General features: G+C 45.1%; 6 protein-coding genes across 6 annotated transcripts; 5 read left to right on the top strand and 1 right to left on the bottom strand.

Moving 5' to 3' along the window:
- Positions 1-4,031: 4,031 nt before the first annotated feature.
- On the top strand, positions 4,032-5,008 carry MELLADRAFT_104387 (uncharacterized protein; the record flags this gene model as incomplete). The annotated part of the gene is made up of 5 exons (XM_007407396.1): positions 4,032-4,294; positions 4,405-4,465; positions 4,539-4,585; positions 4,664-4,793; positions 4,871-5,008. The coding sequence occupies 5 exons, from the start codon at positions 4,032-4,034 to the stop codon at positions 5,006-5,008; spliced, it is 639 nt and encodes a 212-aa protein (XP_007407458.1).
- A 1,455-nt stretch (positions 5,009-6,463) lies between these two features.
- On the top strand, positions 6,464-8,926 carry MELLADRAFT_34614 (uncharacterized protein; the record flags this gene model as incomplete). The annotated part of the gene is made up of 14 exons (XM_007407397.1): positions 6,464-6,566; positions 6,677-6,788; positions 6,851-6,874; positions 6,993-7,068; positions 7,148-7,286; positions 7,347-7,445; positions 7,518-7,591; positions 7,692-7,722; positions 7,815-8,032; positions 8,101-8,218; positions 8,299-8,406; positions 8,472-8,551; positions 8,636-8,738; positions 8,802-8,926. The coding sequence occupies 14 exons, from the start codon at positions 6,464-6,466 to the stop codon at positions 8,924-8,926; spliced, it is 1,410 nt and encodes a 469-aa protein (XP_007407459.1).
- Positions 8,927-10,641: 1,715 nt separating this feature from the next.
- MELLADRAFT_96368 (uncharacterized protein) lies at positions 10,642-12,013 on the top strand (the record flags this gene model as incomplete). Its single annotated transcript, XM_007407398.1, has 2 exons — positions 10,642-10,762; positions 10,842-12,013. The coding sequence occupies 2 exons, from the start codon at positions 10,642-10,644 to the stop codon at positions 12,011-12,013; spliced, it is 1,293 nt and encodes a 430-aa protein (XP_007407460.1).
- An 845-nt stretch (positions 12,014-12,858) lies between these two features.
- MELLADRAFT_96369 (uncharacterized protein) lies at positions 12,859-14,671 on the bottom strand (the record flags this gene model as incomplete). Its single annotated transcript, XM_007407563.1, has 7 exons — positions 12,859-12,983; positions 13,099-13,529; positions 13,667-13,918; positions 14,006-14,112; positions 14,256-14,386; positions 14,468-14,509; positions 14,572-14,671. The coding sequence occupies 7 exons, from the start codon at positions 14,669-14,671 to the stop codon at positions 12,859-12,861; spliced, it is 1,188 nt and encodes a 395-aa protein (XP_007407625.1).
- Positions 14,672-14,710: 39 nt separating this feature from the next.
- Positions 14,711-15,597, top strand: MELLADRAFT_104391 (uncharacterized protein; the record flags this gene model as incomplete). Its single annotated transcript, XM_007407399.1, has 4 exons — positions 14,711-14,823; positions 14,870-15,076; positions 15,174-15,274; positions 15,410-15,597. 4 exons carry the CDS (start codon positions 14,711-14,713, stop codon positions 15,595-15,597), a joined length of 609 nt encoding a protein of 202 aa, XP_007407461.1.
- A 699-nt stretch (positions 15,598-16,296) lies between these two features.
- MELLADRAFT_104392 (uncharacterized protein) lies at positions 16,297-17,634 on the top strand (the record flags this gene model as incomplete). Its single annotated transcript, XM_007407400.1, has 4 exons — positions 16,297-16,405; positions 16,544-16,862; positions 16,970-17,278; positions 17,346-17,634. 4 exons carry the CDS (start codon positions 16,297-16,299, stop codon positions 17,632-17,634), a joined length of 1,026 nt encoding a protein of 341 aa, XP_007407462.1.
- Positions 17,635-18,038: the final 404 nt, after the last annotated feature.

Genomic DNA, 18,038 nt, shown 5'->3' on the forward strand with positions numbered 1-18,038 from the left:
TCATTGGGCAGAGAGTTGATGAGGGAGGTTGAGAAGATATCATCCGCGGTAAGGGGATGATCTTCAGTGATAAGCGATGTGAGTTTCTCAAACAGCCGGTTCATGGATTGGAGGTGTGAGTCTAGGTCAACATCTCCCATTTTGGAGGTAATGAGAGAGTTAAGAACAAGCATGCGACCACCGGAAGTAGAATCTTCATGGGCAATGCGTAGAGCTTTCCACATGGCAGCCGCATTACGTCGATGAGGTTTCAAGTATTGATAATTCACATCATCAACAGCATGGATGATCAGAGTGCAGACTCGAGCATTATCATTGTTCCAGGTGATCGGTTTAGTCTTGGGATCAACTTCCTGTAAGACATAGGTAAGTTTTGCATCTACAAGGTAGGAGTCAATCGCAAACTCCCAGTCGAGGTAATTCGAGTCTTCGCCAGGCGGTTTGAGGGCGGTGATACCAGACAGTTTGTTGGTTTCGGTGGTATTAGCGGTTGCCATAGTGGGTGAGAGACAGCGAAGTAACGGTGGGTAGATTGCAAGAGAGGTAGGAGGATAGATGACACAGGTGTAAAGGATCGGGAAATCCAGCGCCGGATGTGATGCAGTTTAATCGATGAAGAAGGTTCAAAGTATTTGAATGTGATCAGGAAGAAGGTTCGAGAGTTTCGAGAAATACGTGGTATACTAATGTATCCAAGGACCCTTGTGGAGACGTGCAAGATTCAAGATAAGCTTTCAAGATAAGCTTTGGAGTATTTAAAGTTTTAGCAGTTGGTAGAGATGGGTCTCATAACCTGTTGCGATCAACTAGAGCACATAAATGAAATGCGGAAAGGGTAAAGACCTTAGTATTTCATGAAGCAACTACATAGAGAAAAAGACACAGTCTAAGAAAAGAAAGACCTTCCTAGAGCACATAAATGAAATGCGGAAAGGGTGAAGAAGAAACCCTTTCCTAGTGCTGCTCTAGGTGGTTTATAAACAAAGTTCGTTACGTAAGTTTTATGTAACAACTGCGTAGATACAAAGTCAAGGATCATAGGATCCGATGAGAACAAAATAGACAACAGATCGAGGATCAAATGATCCGGTGAGAAAACATGAGATGATCAGCTAATGATAGAAGTGAACTAGGATGGTAAGCACATCAGTTATGAGAAAGACAAGGAATACAGCTAGATTTATATGATGTTAGCGTAAGTATTCCAACAACCCATACTTGGTCAATTGAGGTTCCTTCGGTGTTCATTGATCTCACTCCGAAGGTTGGAATACCTTTTGGAGACCGCAGACTAAGGCCCCAGTCTGTGAGCATGTCAATCAACTTTTTGGCGTCTTTGTCGTTTAGTTTACTGTGGCTCGGATTCCACAAGGGGGAGTGGAGGTTAGCATTGGTGGTACAGATTGTTGGAAGAAGTTGGGTTGTCAATGGAGCGGTTTTGAGCATGTCGACGAAAGCTTCAAAGCCGTCCAGGGTTTTTTGAGGGTTATAAACACTAGCTATCAATACAGTATAGCCTTGTATAGTGATTACACTTGCTGCCAGGTTTCTCGAAGATGAGAATATTGGATTGATGATTGGATTCAAGTCTTGCCGAATATAAAGGCAGGCTCGAGGTCTGTCCTCTTCCTCAAGAGATTGTGGAGTTGGACAGACGAGAGTCCAATTGGACATATTGAGTGGTAGGTTATCAATAGGGTTGACATACGGTTCTTGAATTGAAAGAATGGAAAATTTGGAAGTTAAATTTGAATTAAATAAAGAATGAGTAACATATTTGGAATCCTTGCAGTTCAATTGTAGAACGCTGGCTGAATTGTCAATTTTGAGTTTTTCCATCATCTGATGTTCTAACATTGAGTTTGAGCTGAGTTTGCTTGGGCAACCACTTGGATATATGGCGAGGAGCTGGGGTTATGAGGCGGGAATTGACTCGCAATTCTCACTGGGCACGTGGGGGAAAATGGGTGGTGCAGGAAATCCGCATGGTTTTCCTTGAACAGGCGCGGAAGATTGGCACTGGGGTCTGCTTTCACTTTTCCGCGTGCACAGGCAATACATTTCATTGCTGTGGTACCTTTAATAGGGCAATTGTGTGTGTGGTGGTTACCTGAACAGTATGGACACATAGGAGCTATTTTACAAGCAGATGCCGTGTGTCCTACTCCCAGGCAGTTAAAACACCGAGTTGGAGGAGGCCCGCTAAGTTCTGTCCGGTGGCGGCCCCTCCCTTGCCACACTTTTGTGCGTGCATCAAGGGTGGCTTCACTGAGTGTTTTGAAACCAATCAGCAGGGACGAGTGACGTTTTGCTGAGTCATCAGCCATATCTTTCTTTAACCACCTCACAAAGAGGGCGCTATCGAGTAGATCACCGTTGCTTGTTTTTAGGAGCTCAATGTCCTCTGGACGAGATGGGTTGAAGGTTGTAGGTATTCCGTGAACAATCACGGAATGTACCTCTTGTTTTATGGCGAGGTTCGGTGAGACCTTTGGAAGCCAGCATTCCACCTGGCCTCGCAATGCTTGGACTTGTTTTTGTGATTCTAAGTATATCACCAAGTCGTTGGAAGGGTGTCTATGAATGTTGCGTACCACAATGGTGGACTCATCATTCATAGTCACTTTGATGTTGTTCTCTTTGAGAACAGCGTTGAGACTCTTTATGAGCTCTGGGATGGTTTTTCCCCCACCCGAAACATTTTTCGGGTCCTGTTGAATCAGGGTAATTGACGCCTCTGTCTTTGGACGAACATTATGTTTTTGTTGAGCTCGTTGGCTCTGTTGGTGTGGTGAGGGCGCCTGAGTGTTTTTCGGTGCATGTTTTGATGCGGCTAAGGCATATGTGCCTGTCGTTTGTTTTTGTTGTTGTTGTTGTCGCGGCTGCTGTTCCGGGTCGATAGCCGTGATCAGTTTGGCAACCTGTGCAGCCAGGGTGTCGACTTTCGCCGATAGAGTTTCACTTCGAAACTCGAATTGAGCTTCCGGTGCAAGTGAGGATGAGGTAGGTGCTGGGGCACTTTGTCGAGTGGGGTCAAAAACCACTCGTCGTGCTTCCATGATGCTGGCTTGTTCTTGGATCAAGCCGGCAATCACCAAGACATCGGCTGCTGATTCAACGTCTACGTTGACAGATTTGGCTCGTTTGGACTTGGGAACCAGAGCTGCTTTGGATATGTCCAGCAGTCTCTGGACCAAGACTCCTAACGGCTTAGCTGTAGAGGGTGGGCTTCCCGGAAACAATCGACCGATACGAACCGATGGAGGGGTCCCGGTGATGTCCTCTGCTTCGTCGAGAGGGCTTGGGGAAGGCGCACGTTGTCGATGTCGCTTCCTTGAGCCTTCCAGCGAAGCTGGCGTGCTCGAGACAGGACCAGTGAACGCCTGAGGGGGTAGAACGACCCTATCGAGGGTCTTGGGGGGTGTTTGACGTGATTTAGGCGTCGTTACCGTCGTTTGACCCGTCAGGTCTGACGCAACTAACGCGTCCATCGCGTCGTCATAAGTCGACGCGTCGTCCCGTACGATTGATCCTTCCTGGATCTCCGGATCAGGGGGTCCTTCGTCCATCTGAGACGCGACAGAAGGTGAACGATGAGAGGAAGTGAGAGAAAAAGTGAGAAAGAGGAAAACGATTTGATGAAAGTTGTTAGGATAATGGGGTGGATGACTGCTTGCGCAGTCACGGAGGTGGTCACGTGACTAAACTCGAAAAGTTGGTTCGGGACAGAATCCTCAGGTCCCCCTTAACAAAGCGTGCGAGAAGCAGCGTGTTTGTCGAGGTCAAGATTGGTAGAGGTTGGTCGTTCAAATCTTGGATTACGTGCGCATCATAATCCATGAAATGCAAAATCAATTTCCTTTCTCACCTTCGTCTTAAATCTGGGGGCAGAGGATATAAGTAAGACACCGTCCTTCTACCACCTGGAAGCTGGCAACACCCACTCGCTATCCATATCCTGTATACTCCTGGACCGGTTCCCCTGTCCAGATACAACAATCATAGATATTGACCCCTTCTCATCTCAAGATATGAAGAACATATTATTGCTTCTGGTTTTTCTTCAAATCTTCCTCATCTTTGGTCAAGCCATCGCCCATGACAGATTATCGGCGCGATCCTCCGCATCTGTCAAGGTCTCCTCTACTTCTTTTGTAAAAAGGAAGACGAAGAAACAGACGAACCAAGCTTCCAATGATCCTACGACCGACCAACCGACAACAGGCGAACAACCGATGACCTGCTCGGTTTCCAGATATGTTAGACAGACAGGACTCGCGAGCGACTGTGTTTGGTCAGTCAACGCTCTGAATCTGACTAGCCTTCATGATCTTGATCCCAAAGTGATTGATTTTGTGACCTCTTCTCACTCATTAACATTCTTTGTCGACCGATTTCAAATAGTGCGATCGCTTTCCTGTATGATCCGAGTTTCCCGGCATGTACCATTTGCCGTACTTGTGTAGTGAGTTCAATCATACCTTCATTTGAAGCAACCGGACTGACTCCACCGGACTCCATCAATGTCTCCTTATCAGGTCCAGCCACTTGATAGCAAGGAAATCACACTTGGAGGTCGTACGGAGTATGTAATATTGTATCCAATTGATTTGATGACTCGGATATTTTTAACGTCTCCGCACAAAATCTCTCTGCCTCACAGCAAGCAAGGTCGACCTATAGCACCTTCCGTCACGCTAGCCCGGATGAATTCAGCCTATGACTCGATGTTCAAGGCTCAAGTATATAGTGACGACACCATTTGTGACCACTATACAACACCGTTTGGCTTGGTAAGTTGTGATTCTATGCTTGCGTTGATGATGATACAACACTCAATTGATCATTCAACAACATCTCTTTTACATAGCTCCTTGACCCAACTTATGTTCCAGAACGTGATATAATATACCCGACCTTTCTTCTTGGTATACAGGCAGGACAGGGTGACGTGGCTATGGCGTGCAATGCCAGTCTGGCCGCGCAAGCTTACAGAGAAGCAATGTAATGATATCAGATTTTACCGGCACGGTTTTTTGTTATGCTTTTTTGTTGATCTTTCGCATAAGATTGAGATATTGCGTAATCATTTCCAAAGGTTCCCTGCAGTCAAATGTTCCTTTCAATCCTCTGGCACAGCTGGCTTTATTTAGTTTCTTTTCTTGATAGTGATGATGTGTGTTCTATAAAGTTGGAATATATATACAATATATATATGTTGTCATTGAGTCTCAGAGAATGATTTCAAGCCTGATGGCATGCCAAACACTGGCAATCTAGGCATTGAAATATATCATTTCTTTATGATTTGTCACAACTGAACGGCCATATTCTGAGCATATTTCTAGAATCATTTCTTTTGAATCAGCAAAGAGCAAATTCGTGAAACACCCCGGATCGTAGTGGCACTGGTGAGCAAAGCTCTTTAAAAGGTGAAGTACTTATCATGGTTGTTGTTTACATAGTTTGAGTCTGACACGCAACTTCGAAGTCACTTCCGACTTTTAGCCTTCTTTTCGATTGTGAGACTTTAATCCATTGGCACAAATATGCAGCCTGTAAGACGCTTTCTCTTATTATTCAGACCTTGTATGTTGAGCTTCACTAGTTTTTTGCCTCATTAACTTTTGTCCATCTCGCGTCATTTCTTCTCTGAAGCGCAATAAATATCACGATTCGCGAGATATAGAAGATGGCTTCAAAAAATCATGCATGTGATTTGGTAATACCAATCACAAGCAGGGATGCAGCACTGAGTCGACTCATGATCAGTTGCCGCTGATCCAAACTCGAGTACCGATACATGTGAGTTACAGTGAGAGTGCCAGACTCCACTCTTGTTCGGTGACGTAGAGGGCTTGGGTTCGAGACTCAGCACGGCCCCACTGTAGTGTCCTGTTTGGTTGATCGGTCATCAGCTCGCCAAACTCTCATAGTATCGTTTTCTTTCGAAACCTCAAACAATCCTCGATAGGAAAGCATTCTTGAGCGGTTAAGCCACCAGCTATCTCCTCTCCGCCATTGACCAAATGTCCGTCGTCAACACTGGCAGTGCGTCCGAAACAACGGAACTTTTACAGACCTTGGTCGCTGAAGTCAGAAGCTTGAAGGAATCGCAATTATCTCTTGAGCTCAAAGTCAGTATCTACTTCGTCACTGCAATGCGGGAATCTGCGTTCATCGAGTCATTAACCCTTCCATCTTCCTTTATTTACAGCTCGAGACTTTGGGCGTAGCAACCCCTGCTCATTTTCAAACGCATTCTCATCAACAAATCCCAACTCATGCTTCAACTCATGATAACCATAGTTCTTTTGACGGCACTCCAGTCCGCCCTATGCCCACGGCGATTCCTATTCCTAACTCTCAAACCACGCCTGGTTCCCAATCAAGTTTCGCCAGGCCTGCAAGTCAATATGAAGACGAAGGAAGTGTACGAGAAAAGCTGCGTTTCTCGGATTGGATGAAATCAGAAGCCGCTTCTTCCCCCGGGCCCTATGCATCCCCCTCCGCACTTTCTTTACTCAAACCATCTACGGTGTATCCTCAACGTGTCATCCTGACCAGTACGTAGACGACTTCATGCGTATATCCCAAACTTGTGACCCTGCTTGTCCTGTTCCTGTGGCAGATCAACTGATGAAAATCCTTTCTTCATCAACTTCATTTGACCCAGCCTACCCCGGCCAGACGGGAATACATCCAATCCCATTAGATTGGGGCAATCCCGATCCTCAAAAACGTGGCCCCGTGGTAGCCAGCAGGCATCCCAACAGTCTCAAGATTAGGTGGGTCCATAGAATCATAATTCCAAAGTTTTATTAGCTTATTCAACACTATCACTCAACAGAAACGCCATTGGTGCATATTCAGGGTGAGTACCAGAATTCTAGCATCAAAATAATGCCAGACAGCGTCAAGTCAAGCGTTTTTCGTCGAGGGTCTGTTCCAAATCTGACTGAACTTCTTGGATCTCACCTGCGCGATCAAAGCTCGTACTGTATTTATAAAGCCTTAGCAACCGCAATCGGAGCCATTAATCCCAATCACCGCCCAGACTTCACCAACGTATGTAAAGGACTATCCTCGGACATTACAAATGACCCTTGCTAAGATGACATGCCTGGTTTTCTCTTCTCTTCGAAAGACTGAACCACCCTTTAGCGTTGATCCAAATCCCTCTTGGTTTGATGCCTCCAGGATTGTGAGCATGGATCCATGGGGGCATTTGACTCCCCAGATATTCAAAGCTCACTTTGATGCCGGAGTCGATATTCGTCCGACCGGTCTGTTGAAATTGATCTACTCTACCATAATCCTAGCATGTCTGACTATTTCCATCCCAGTGGCATGCACCAAAGCCCATCTAAAGCTGGCCGAACTAGATGAAGCTGTAGCGGATGGTAGATTGCTAATTGATGGGAAGATCATCAGCAAATCTCCTGGTGAATGGGCAGAGACGGCTGCTAAGACGTCAATCGCAGCTGCCGGTGGTAATTGGGATCAGATGTCCGTAGAAGATCGACAGCGCGAGACTTCAAAGAAAGCGGGTGTCGAAGTAGCTGTAACGAAAGCTGCGGTGGAGCCTGTGGTAGGTTCATCTTGAGATATTTCGAGTGCCTCGGCCGTTCGTGATAGAATTTACTAAGGGGTTTTTGGGCTGCTATGGTTTATCTACTTTGGATTTGAAGTGGAATTTGCCTGGTGTTGCGGCTCGCTTTGGTAAGTAGCGCAGAAAATTGGTTCGGGGCAATGAATCGAAAGTCGAAGATTTGTGAAGCCTATCTGACTGACAATTGTGCTGTGATTGATAGGTATTTCCGAAGGTCTTCTTCGCCGAGCATTATTTGAGGACACTGGTGGAATGTACCCCGAGCTTTTGACTCGAAATGATCTCAAAACGTATCTGCCACCGATCGGCGGTCTCACAGTCTACATTTTTGGCGATCCAAATTTTGTAAGCGACCCTACAAAAGAGTTGACACTCCGTGTGCACGATGAGTGTAACGGAAGTGATGTGTTTGGCAGCTCTGTAGGTCACTTTTCAGCCGTCTTTTCGCCTGATTCATCGATCTCACTAGCGATTTTTGATTTGATCAGATCTGCACATGTCGGCCGTATCTGTTATACGGAATCGAAGAGGCCATCAAATGCGCACAGAGAGGAGGAAGTGGTGTGGTGATCTACTTTCGAAAGGAAGGTCGAGCACTGGGCGAAGGTGACAAACTTCCCAGAGCTATGTTGTTTCGCGTCCTGCCTAGATCTTGAAAGCTGACTCGGAAATATACATCCGGCCAGTGACGAAATATTTGGTATATAATGCACGAAAACGAGGGGGTGATTCCGCCGCAATGTATTTCCAACGGACCGAGTCAATAGCTGGTGTCAAAGACATGCGATTTCAGGGTAAACATTCCAGATATCTGGACACACTTTCTAGTCCAACTGAAACGAGACTGTTTTATATATAGCCTTGATGCCCGATGTGCTGCATTGGCTTGGGATTAAAAAGATTGATGTGATGTGTTCTATGAGTGACATGAAACATGATGTAAGTTGCTCACCCATGTATCCATTGACATGCAGTCACACATGTCCGATTCACGTATATTTAATATGGGCTCTATCGTGACAGGCCATTGTCGAATCCGGTATCCCAATCTTGGTTCGCAAAGATATTCCAGATCACTTGATTCCATCCGATTCAATGGTGGAGATCGATGCTAAGATTGCGGCGGGTGAGTCGGCATCAAATATGAGTTTTACGAGAGGGTTGTATTGACACGTGGAATTCTGTTTAGGATATTTCTCCGCATCCAAGGTAGTAACCGAGGCCGACTTGAAGAATACAATCGGCAGAGGATGTGAGTACCTCGACGCATTTGCGCCAATTCATTTTTATCTAGTCCGTAGCATTGTTGACTAATGATTCCCATGTGCACGATTTTGGGATCTTGCGATCTCGATAATAGGGGAAGACATTGATCACTGAATGGACTTCAAGTGTTCCCATTTTCATCCGCCAAGCTTTTCATCTTATCTTTCCTGTACATACCATGTATTCTAGTAGCTGGACAATCCTTGCCAGCTCACGTGTTGTCAACATTAGGTCTATCGTTTTTGCAATGTTGTACAGTCAGATCAGAAAAGCTTGTCACCCATTCCCCGTTGGTCAAGCTTTTGTAAAACATCATTGAATCATGGTATGGTTTCAATCAATTAAACTTTTTGTGTTCGCCCTCTGCTCTCAAAATCCCTGCATACATGCCAAAATTTTGCGATCAAGTCACCGTATTTGACTTATCATACTCAAACCTAGCCGAATGCTGGACTTTCCTTCTATAGGATGCCCGCTACTCCTTTCCAGAAGCGATCGATCCATGTAGCGCTTTTTGCGCGGACGTGATGTTACGTCGGTTGGGCTTTCACTATGACCTCTTGCCTTGGATGGCACGGGGTAGATGGAGTAAAGCGATGACGTATGACTAGTGTCAGTAACCCCATGCGCTCAATGGAGGCATTCTTCGGATTCGATCAAGGTAGAGAGAATTGTCAAGCCATTCGCCATAAACATGGTAATGTTCCGTTGCAAACTTGGGTCTTGAAGTTTGTGTGAAGCGACAAACCTGGACTGGCGGTGTTCAATTGTATCAAAGTCAGATCACTGGAATGTGAAATCGCATGGTCGCATTGACAACTACAACTTCATAAACAAGTCCTCGGTCAAAGGATTGGATCTGTGCGAATTCTTGTTCGCCACTTGCATTGTATCTCATCAATCAAGGAATCTTTGAGGTCACTTCACAATTCCCAGCTACATGGTCGCTTCACATCAAATGAAGATGTTATCATGATCTTCACGATCTGTTCTCATAGCCGTTTCTTCAACTGTTGCGATCCGACGAGGGGCCGAAGGGAATTATTTGACACAAAACAATTCGCAACCTAAAAACGATACAACAACATTCAACGCCAACTTTAATCGATGCGCCATCTCTTCCCTCGAAGCCGGAGAGGATCGAGCGCTTCAATTTATTGTCTATGACGGTATTTTAATTCTGAAAAGAAGTTATCAATCAAGTTGCAAGACTACTGTGATCAAATGCCCGTTACTTTCCCTTCATGAGGATTTGCAACACTGCCTTTACTAAAAATGAGACTTCACAGTCCAGACAACCTGATGAATTGATGAGAAAACTTGACGAGATTTCTTCTTAAAGATGGCTATCAAGTCGTGATTGTTCTATTCCCACATTATCCCTCTTTATCTTCATTTCAGACTTCCTCTCCAATCATAATCACAACATTTAGTTTGAGATCACAAAGAGAGCGATTCTATTTGCATCAAACTGTCCATTCGCTGGCAGTTGTGGACATGTTATCTTTCAGTCGTTTAACATCAATAATCGTTTTGTTATGTTGTAGGTCTATTGCAGCTTGACTCGCATACTTATTGAGCTGACCCATAAACTTGGAATAGTTGCTTCGATTAATAGCACCAGATCATCCGCTGGCGATTTGGTCTCGACTGGTACTGTAGAGCCTTCCAGGTGTGTTTCTCAGCATCTCTGTTCGGAAAACTATCTAGCTTACTATGTCTTTGACCGAAACCGATCTTGGTATTCATCACGCCTGCTATGGATGAAAAGCACGCATGATGCTTTTGTTTCATCTGATACTTTTGTGTCAAAGGCCGTCACATATGGCCTTGTGCATCAGTTATCTGGCGAGCACCTAAACCAACTTTCAAAGAGACATAAAGGTAAGCTTTTTCTTCTTCTATCGAGGTAGGATGACGATGATCAGGAAAATCTAATGAATCGAGGGGTATCTCGTGTCAGGTCACCGCAAGGGACACAAACACCACCATCATCGCTCACGCCCGGGTCGTAGGCGTAGACACAGAAAACATCGGCACCATCGCCACCATAGGCACCCTCACAGGCACAGACGAAAGAAACATCACAGAGGACATCGTTCTTGTAGTCACAAGCACAAAGGTAGATGTTCTCGACATCATAAACATAGGCATGGGCATGGGCATAAACATAGGCATGGGCATGGGCATCATAAACATAGGCATGGGCATGGGCATCATAAACATAGGCATGGGCATGGGCATCATAAACATAGACATGGGCATGGGCATCATAAACATAGGCATGGGCATGGGCATCATAAACATAGACATGGGCATGGGCATCATAAACATGGTTCTGGCCACCGTAGGAAACATGGAGGTGGTGGAGGTTTTGGATCATTTGGAGGTGGTGGAGGTTTTGGATCATTTGGAGGTGGTGGAGGTTTTGGATCATTTGGAGGTGGTGGTTGGGGAGGAGATGAATTTTTTGGATTCGGAGGAGGAGCTGGGGGAGGAGCCGATTTTTTTGGATTCGGAGAAGGAGCTGGTACAGGATTTGAAAATTTTGTAGGAGGTGGTGGGGGAGGTGGTGGGGCAGGAGTTGGATCTTTTGGATTCAGAAAAGGTGAAGATGAATACAACGACAGTGGTTTTGAGGAGTTTGGAATTGGAGTTAATGGATTTGGTGGCTCTACTGGTGGTATGGGCATTGATGATGATGATGAATTGGGTATGATTATCCTAGGCAGTGGTGGTTCTGACGGATTCGACAAAGACGATGAATTCGACGAAAGTGATGATGAATTTGGATTTTCTGGTGCATTCCGTCAAAAGGAGCTTGGTTCTGGTGCACCAGGTCTCGATGGGTTCGGTAGTAGATTCATTCCTGTCTTGGGCAAACTTGATGGCCAGGGGGGTGGCTTTTTCCTGATGTTATTTGGAAGTTACGAAAGCCTCGTGGAATTCCTTATGAGAATCAAACAAGGGATCCCAGCTATCAACATTATTGAACAGAAAAATTTGACAATCAACAGCAAGCCGGAAAACGAGGAAAGCATGCATATGATGACAAAAGACAAGATGTCAGGTGAGCTGGATGCACATGCGACTCAAGGAGGTGGTGGATGTCCAGCGGGATTCGAGTGCCAATAGGATATCGGTATCATGTCTTTGATATCTGAAACTGGCTTTTGGAAGTGATCTCACAAGGAACCAAACGCGTTTAGTTAGATAGTTGACAGAGGACAATATATTTTTTCTCTGGATAATTTCTCAGCTTTAATTTTATGAAAATTGTTACATGATTACAAAGAATTTGTACCGCATCTGGTGATCACTTTGATTCATTTTCTGTACCTCTTTGTCAAAGTATCTTATTCAGGTTTATTATTTTTCTTCCAATGCAATATCCTTTCCAATCATTAGAGGATCTGGTGCCGCATTGAGAGCCATTGGCTAACTCGATCTCGAATTTGGTGCTACCGAGGCAAATACAAGAGTCGTCTCTTACTAAACAGATGTGTGAGTATACACAAGGAGCATTTCGATCCTGAGAGGTCGAATGGCTCCACCTGAGTTGAATGTTTGAATGAGTTTTCTTTTCACTGCAGCCACCCAATATGAAGTGATAGCTCAGCGGGCATAAGACTTAACATCCGGTGTGCATTCTGGTCCCCAACAACCAGGCTTTTTTACTGGAGCGTCGCAATAGTAAGTAGGAAATTGACAGATGACCTTTGGCCCCAGTGACACTTCAAATAAGTTCTTGCACTCGTAGCAAAAAGCCTCTCCGCAATTTGCGTCACTTTTAAATTTCCAACATGACATGACTTCGAGTTTCATCTGTGTCAAGAGATTGAATCTTCCGATAATGATAAATCTATAGTGATTGTTACCGTCTAATTCTGATAAGATTACATCAGCGGAAATCAGTCCAGGCAGATCAGTTCCAGAAGGAGCGCGACACCATCATCCAAACACATTCATCCCATGATTCATCAGATAGATATGGGTGACTCCAATGTTTCCCTTGCTCTCAATTTATGCATCCATTCGGAACTAATGCGCCACTCTATTCCTTCACATCCGGGTGTGTTTGATGGAGAAGATGTCATCCAGGGGACTATCAGATCATACGAGATCAGAATGTAAATCGATGAGTACCAAAGATTGCCTTGCTCTCCTACATAACGCAGCCTGCAAAATGAGGAAGGTAAAATAAATTGCGTCCAGCTTACCAAACCACTCCCATATTTGAGCTCCCATCAAATCCTGCCAGTTCTGAGTTGGCCCATTATTGAACACATCTTCTTCAGGATCGATTCGTACCACTTTACCTTGTCCAACACTACTTTCATCAGGAATCCACAATTTAACTCTAGGGTCCCATGATGTCGATGTATGGTCACCCCTTGACGTCCATCGTCTTGAACGTTCTATATCAATTGTATTTCTTCCCCGGAACACAGTATCGCGAATGATCGTCATAAGCATTAACAGGGCAACGAGAGAGACTAGCACTGCAAAAGCAAGGAGAATGAGCAAGGACAGCGTCGGTTGACGCAAGCTTTTAAATTCCATGTCTATTTCATCTGTCTGAGAGCCAGGTTCGTATTGACTTCGGATCCAGTGGTAGTGCCAGTACCCAAGACCAACACCACCAGCATACCTTTCGCAAGAATTTCAGTTTTGGACAGCGAACACAAGAAAATACACATGTAATGAGCCAGATACTTGTCAGATTTCTGGTCTAGAAATGCAGCTCGATCTTCCTCAACGGCAAGGACAAAGCATCACATCTCTCACCTCCAACCTGGACCACCTGCCCATCCCCACCATCTACTCCACCAGATTGTACGCAAGAATTCTCCGCTCGGGCCTTCAGACCAGGTGAGTCGGACTACCTCTTTCAATTGCCATCGAATAATTGGCATCGCTGGTACAGCGCCCAGGAGAATGACCATTGGAGCGAGGACGAGAATTTGGATGAATGGCTTGAGGGTAGTAGTGGAAGTGATACAATGAGCAAACCACACACAATGGTGATCAAACCCAGTCCTAAGCGCACGTTAAGTATGCAGTGACAATGTAAGGTCGTCATTCATATCACCAACTATGTAGATTTTAGAAATGACCATCACATACTTGCATGTTCCACAGTCAAGGCAGTGACGAGAACGGAGCGGCCTCAGGCGACCCTGACATATATTACAGATCGATGGAGTCCCCGAAGAATCGGACGTTTCGTAAACCTGATCGAACAAAATTTGATTTTGGAATACATCAGATTCGATTAGTTAAAGAGCTCAAGCGTTGAAAGCAGCATATACAGCACAATATAGCTTTGGGTTTATTTAGGAAGGGTCAAAAACGAAGTGATTTGGGTTGTTCTCACAATCAGTTTCTGCTTGATTGCTTCCGGTATCTGTTTGGGAGGGCTGGAATGTGTTCGCGGTTGGAAAAGTATCCAAAGATAAAGGGCTACCGTGAGAGTGAATGCGATAGTGAAAGTAGCTTGATAAATTCCTGATTTTTGGTGTGCGCACTTCAGAAACTCATTTTAAGATCTATGGTAAAAGATGGGGCAATGCGGTTAAAACACTCAACTTCCCAGCAATTTCATTTCGAGAAAATGAATGATAAAGGGACCTGAGTAGGCAAGAGGCTTCAACACCGCTGGAGCACTCCGGAAGTCTAAAATGGCGCCTGACATAACTCTTTGAATACCAATCGTGAACCAAATGTGATAAAGCTGATCATCAGGCCTGGTACAATCCAGCCGAGCACCTTGTTGGGCCGGAAGCCGGGCATGCTAGTGCTATGAGGTCACCGCCGGTCCCGTAGAGAAAGATGAGAGCGATAGGGAAGCGCTTATGGGCGGCCGTCCTTGGTGAGGCTGGAAAGTCAAGTGCGAGGCGTTTGTTTACAATTATATCTATCTGGAAGTACAACTCTCGAGCAATGTGAGTTTGGTTTTTGATGATGATGGATGGGCCGGTCCCGCTACAGTAAGCGCCGAAGGGTACTGGTCACTACTGAGCAACGAGCACCGTCTCGAAGAAAACGTCATACCCACGGGCCGGACCCGCATCCGTACGAAATCCGAAATCAAGTTAAGTTTGAAGCTGCCTCAACTTGGAAACCACCATCAAGTTGGATTTGCAAAGAAAAGATGAACACACCAGGATCAATGGCTCTGGGATGGGGTCTGTTAATGTGAGTTGAACAAATATGGTCTAATTCTCTATCCTGATATCTCTTCATATTTCAGAGCTGATTCTGCTTCGGTCCCATGACTTTTTCACATGCTCAGTGTCGCCGGAGGTGGTGGTCTATACTTTGCCAAGAAAGATATCAATCAACGTCGAAGGGAGCAGGCCAGGATAGGAATGCGCTCAAACGATAAGCTAGAGTGTTGAGTCCATAATCTTGAATTCGGCTAGTCGTCGAGTAATGCGAACCTTTCGCAACTACATCAGCTATATGGTTAATTCTACTGATCAACTTGTTACTTCTTCTCGTCTTGTGGAAATCTTACTGGGGGAATAGGGCACCAGCGAATCGATGAAACACCCTCAGCGTCAAAAACAGTGGGAGAAAGCTCAAAGTTGGAGGCCTCACAGACTTCTCATGAGGTGGAGTCAGGTAGCCTTTCAAATACGTTCTCTAAATTTGATCGCCCTTATCAGCGGACCGGAAACAGCTTAACGCATAAAGAGGCAGAGCCGAAAGGCTGATGATAACTGTTTCAAGATCGCTCAATGACAATCATCATTCTCGATGCCATTCATCGACGTCAAATTCAATCCATGCTCACTTAGCAATCATATCAACCAACTCGGAGACACTCACTATGATACCATGGATAGAACCTCTAAGCATGCTTTCTCGACCTCACTGTGGCCCAAGTGAATTTTGTCCGCTTAGCATCATCATCGCAATATGCTGTAACATATCCCGTGTCACAGATCTAGCAATGTGCCAATACTCTTGTATCTAGCACACTCATGCTCGCCTATAAACCTGATGAATTGAAAGCCGTTTTTTGTCGTTCGAATGACCGTATGGATTCTAGCTGCAGTGTTTGTAGCTTGAGCTGATCAGGCAATGACTGGTGGCCGTAAAGACTTGAGCTCACATCTAATCGACTTCCACTGAGAGCAACTCAATTGCAGAAACTTACACCCAATATGTATTTCTCAGTCACACTGAGATCTCAACTTTGAAGATGCGTTGGGCATGTCAACAATTTGCGCTGACGATCAGAAAAGAATAAGATACACTGAAAGTTTAGGTACCCGCAGATCCCGAGGCTATTCGGGTCGGATATTTCTCGGACAAGACAAGCCACACATGAGGTGTGAGTGTGATCGCGTGAATCTGATTGCAGATGAAGGATTGAGGCCCATCTTGAACACCCGAAGTCCTTAAAGTCGATGGCTCCAATCAATTCTTCATTGTCAGCTATTCGTTTCGCTCGAAAACACCACGAGGTTGGCTATATTTATGAAGGCGAGGTAGATGATCAATGGACTGGTGCAAGTGGTAAGAGCCTCCATATCAATGATCAATCTGTCGATTGCTAGGTGGAAGTTTGAATGGGATGATGTAGAGTTATATCCTTGGTCTCATAACCAGTTTCAACAGGTTGAGGCTGACTAAGTTTTTGGTATGTCATTGTAGCGCCGCACGGTGGATATGTTCTTGCCATGATTATGAAAGCCGCCGTCCAATCTCAATCTGAACAATCTTCAGGCGGATATGATCAACTTGTGCCTGTCCACATCACAGCACATTTTCTTAACCGATCCACCATTGGACCCATTCAATTCCACATTCACATCATTCGTGCAGGCCGGAATTGGTCAACCATAGAAGTAGCATCGTTTCAAAACCAGCGGAAAAACGTGGTGGCGCAAGTTTTATTTCAAAGCAGATCGACCGCCCAAGTCTCTCAGAACGAGCCTTCGACTTCCAGGGCATGTGAAGCGAGCATCAAGCCGTAAGTTTTGAATAATGTCATATCCTCCAAATTCCGTGGCCTCAAACCGAAAGGTACTCAGCGTGTAAAGTGACATACTTGGTTCCTTCTTTGGACCGCTCTAACAGGATGACGTTACAATCAGGACACTCTGTCTTGTGCCCGCTAATCACTCATCCTACTCTGACTCTGCAAACCCCGTTCGCACGCGCCTTCAAATTTTCAACTCAAGTTCAATGGAGTGAAGATTTGGCAATTAAACACAAACAACCAATGATCCAGAGTGCCACCCAGCCAATTGAATGGGCAGCTTGGCATGAGTTTTTAGATAAAGATTCAAATGTTTTCGATCAACCTGCTTTACTTTGTTACCTTTGTGATATGTTTAGAAACTTTGCTCAACTCTTACCTGTAGAAGATGGGAAGGATCATCCAAGGTTTGTGTTGTCTAATTTGCTAGAAATGTTTTGATGGCAAGGATACTGATGGTGTGTTTCCATAAAGTGATCAACTTTGGTTCCCGACTCTCGTTTATTCGGTTCGCTTCCTGACACCACCTAATCCAAATGAGATTCAAGAGTTTTCTGTACGGCGTACTGGTTTGTACTTTACTAGTAAATTCAATGAAGCCGATGGCGTTCACGACGCTGTGGTCGAAGTCTGGACCTCACCCAGAGAGGATAAGCTTGCGAGCGACGTTGGATGGAGGCATAAACAGCGCTGTCTTGCAGTTGGTACCCAGCTAGCTGCAACAGTTCCCTCGCTGGGTTCAGAATCACGCACCAAGTTGTGATATATCCTATCTCGTTCTAGATGTATAATATCTGTATGTGTTTGTGGCTTTGTGAGTTATGTGAGCTAATTGGTGTTTTCAGAGCCTTGATGTGGAGGAACTGTGTGAGCTGCTCGGGTCGGTAGTTCTTGTGCAATATCAACCCCATTCTTCAATTGCCACAGAGAGAAGGGATCTAGCTCATCAACAGATACAGATATGAGCCCGAGCTTGTCCGGATGTTCTCTTGGTTTGGGTGAGTCTAAGCTGGCTTCCTAACCAGTCTACCGAATACTTTGTCTACAGTCTCAATTGTTCCTTGATTCTATCTTGAGGATGTGAATGGTTATTACATTTTATCTCTTGATAAAAATATTGGAATTCCTCCCAAAGAGCAATGAGGATGTTGTTATTTTTTGTGGTAT

This window comes from Melampsora larici-populina (genome assembly GCF_000204055.1).
Source record: "Melampsora larici-populina 98AG31 unplaced genomic scaffold MELLAscaffold_9, whole genome shotgun sequence".
NCBI classification, from domain to species: domain Eukaryota; kingdom Fungi; phylum Basidiomycota; class Pucciniomycetes; order Pucciniales; family Melampsoraceae; genus Melampsora; species Melampsora laricis-populina.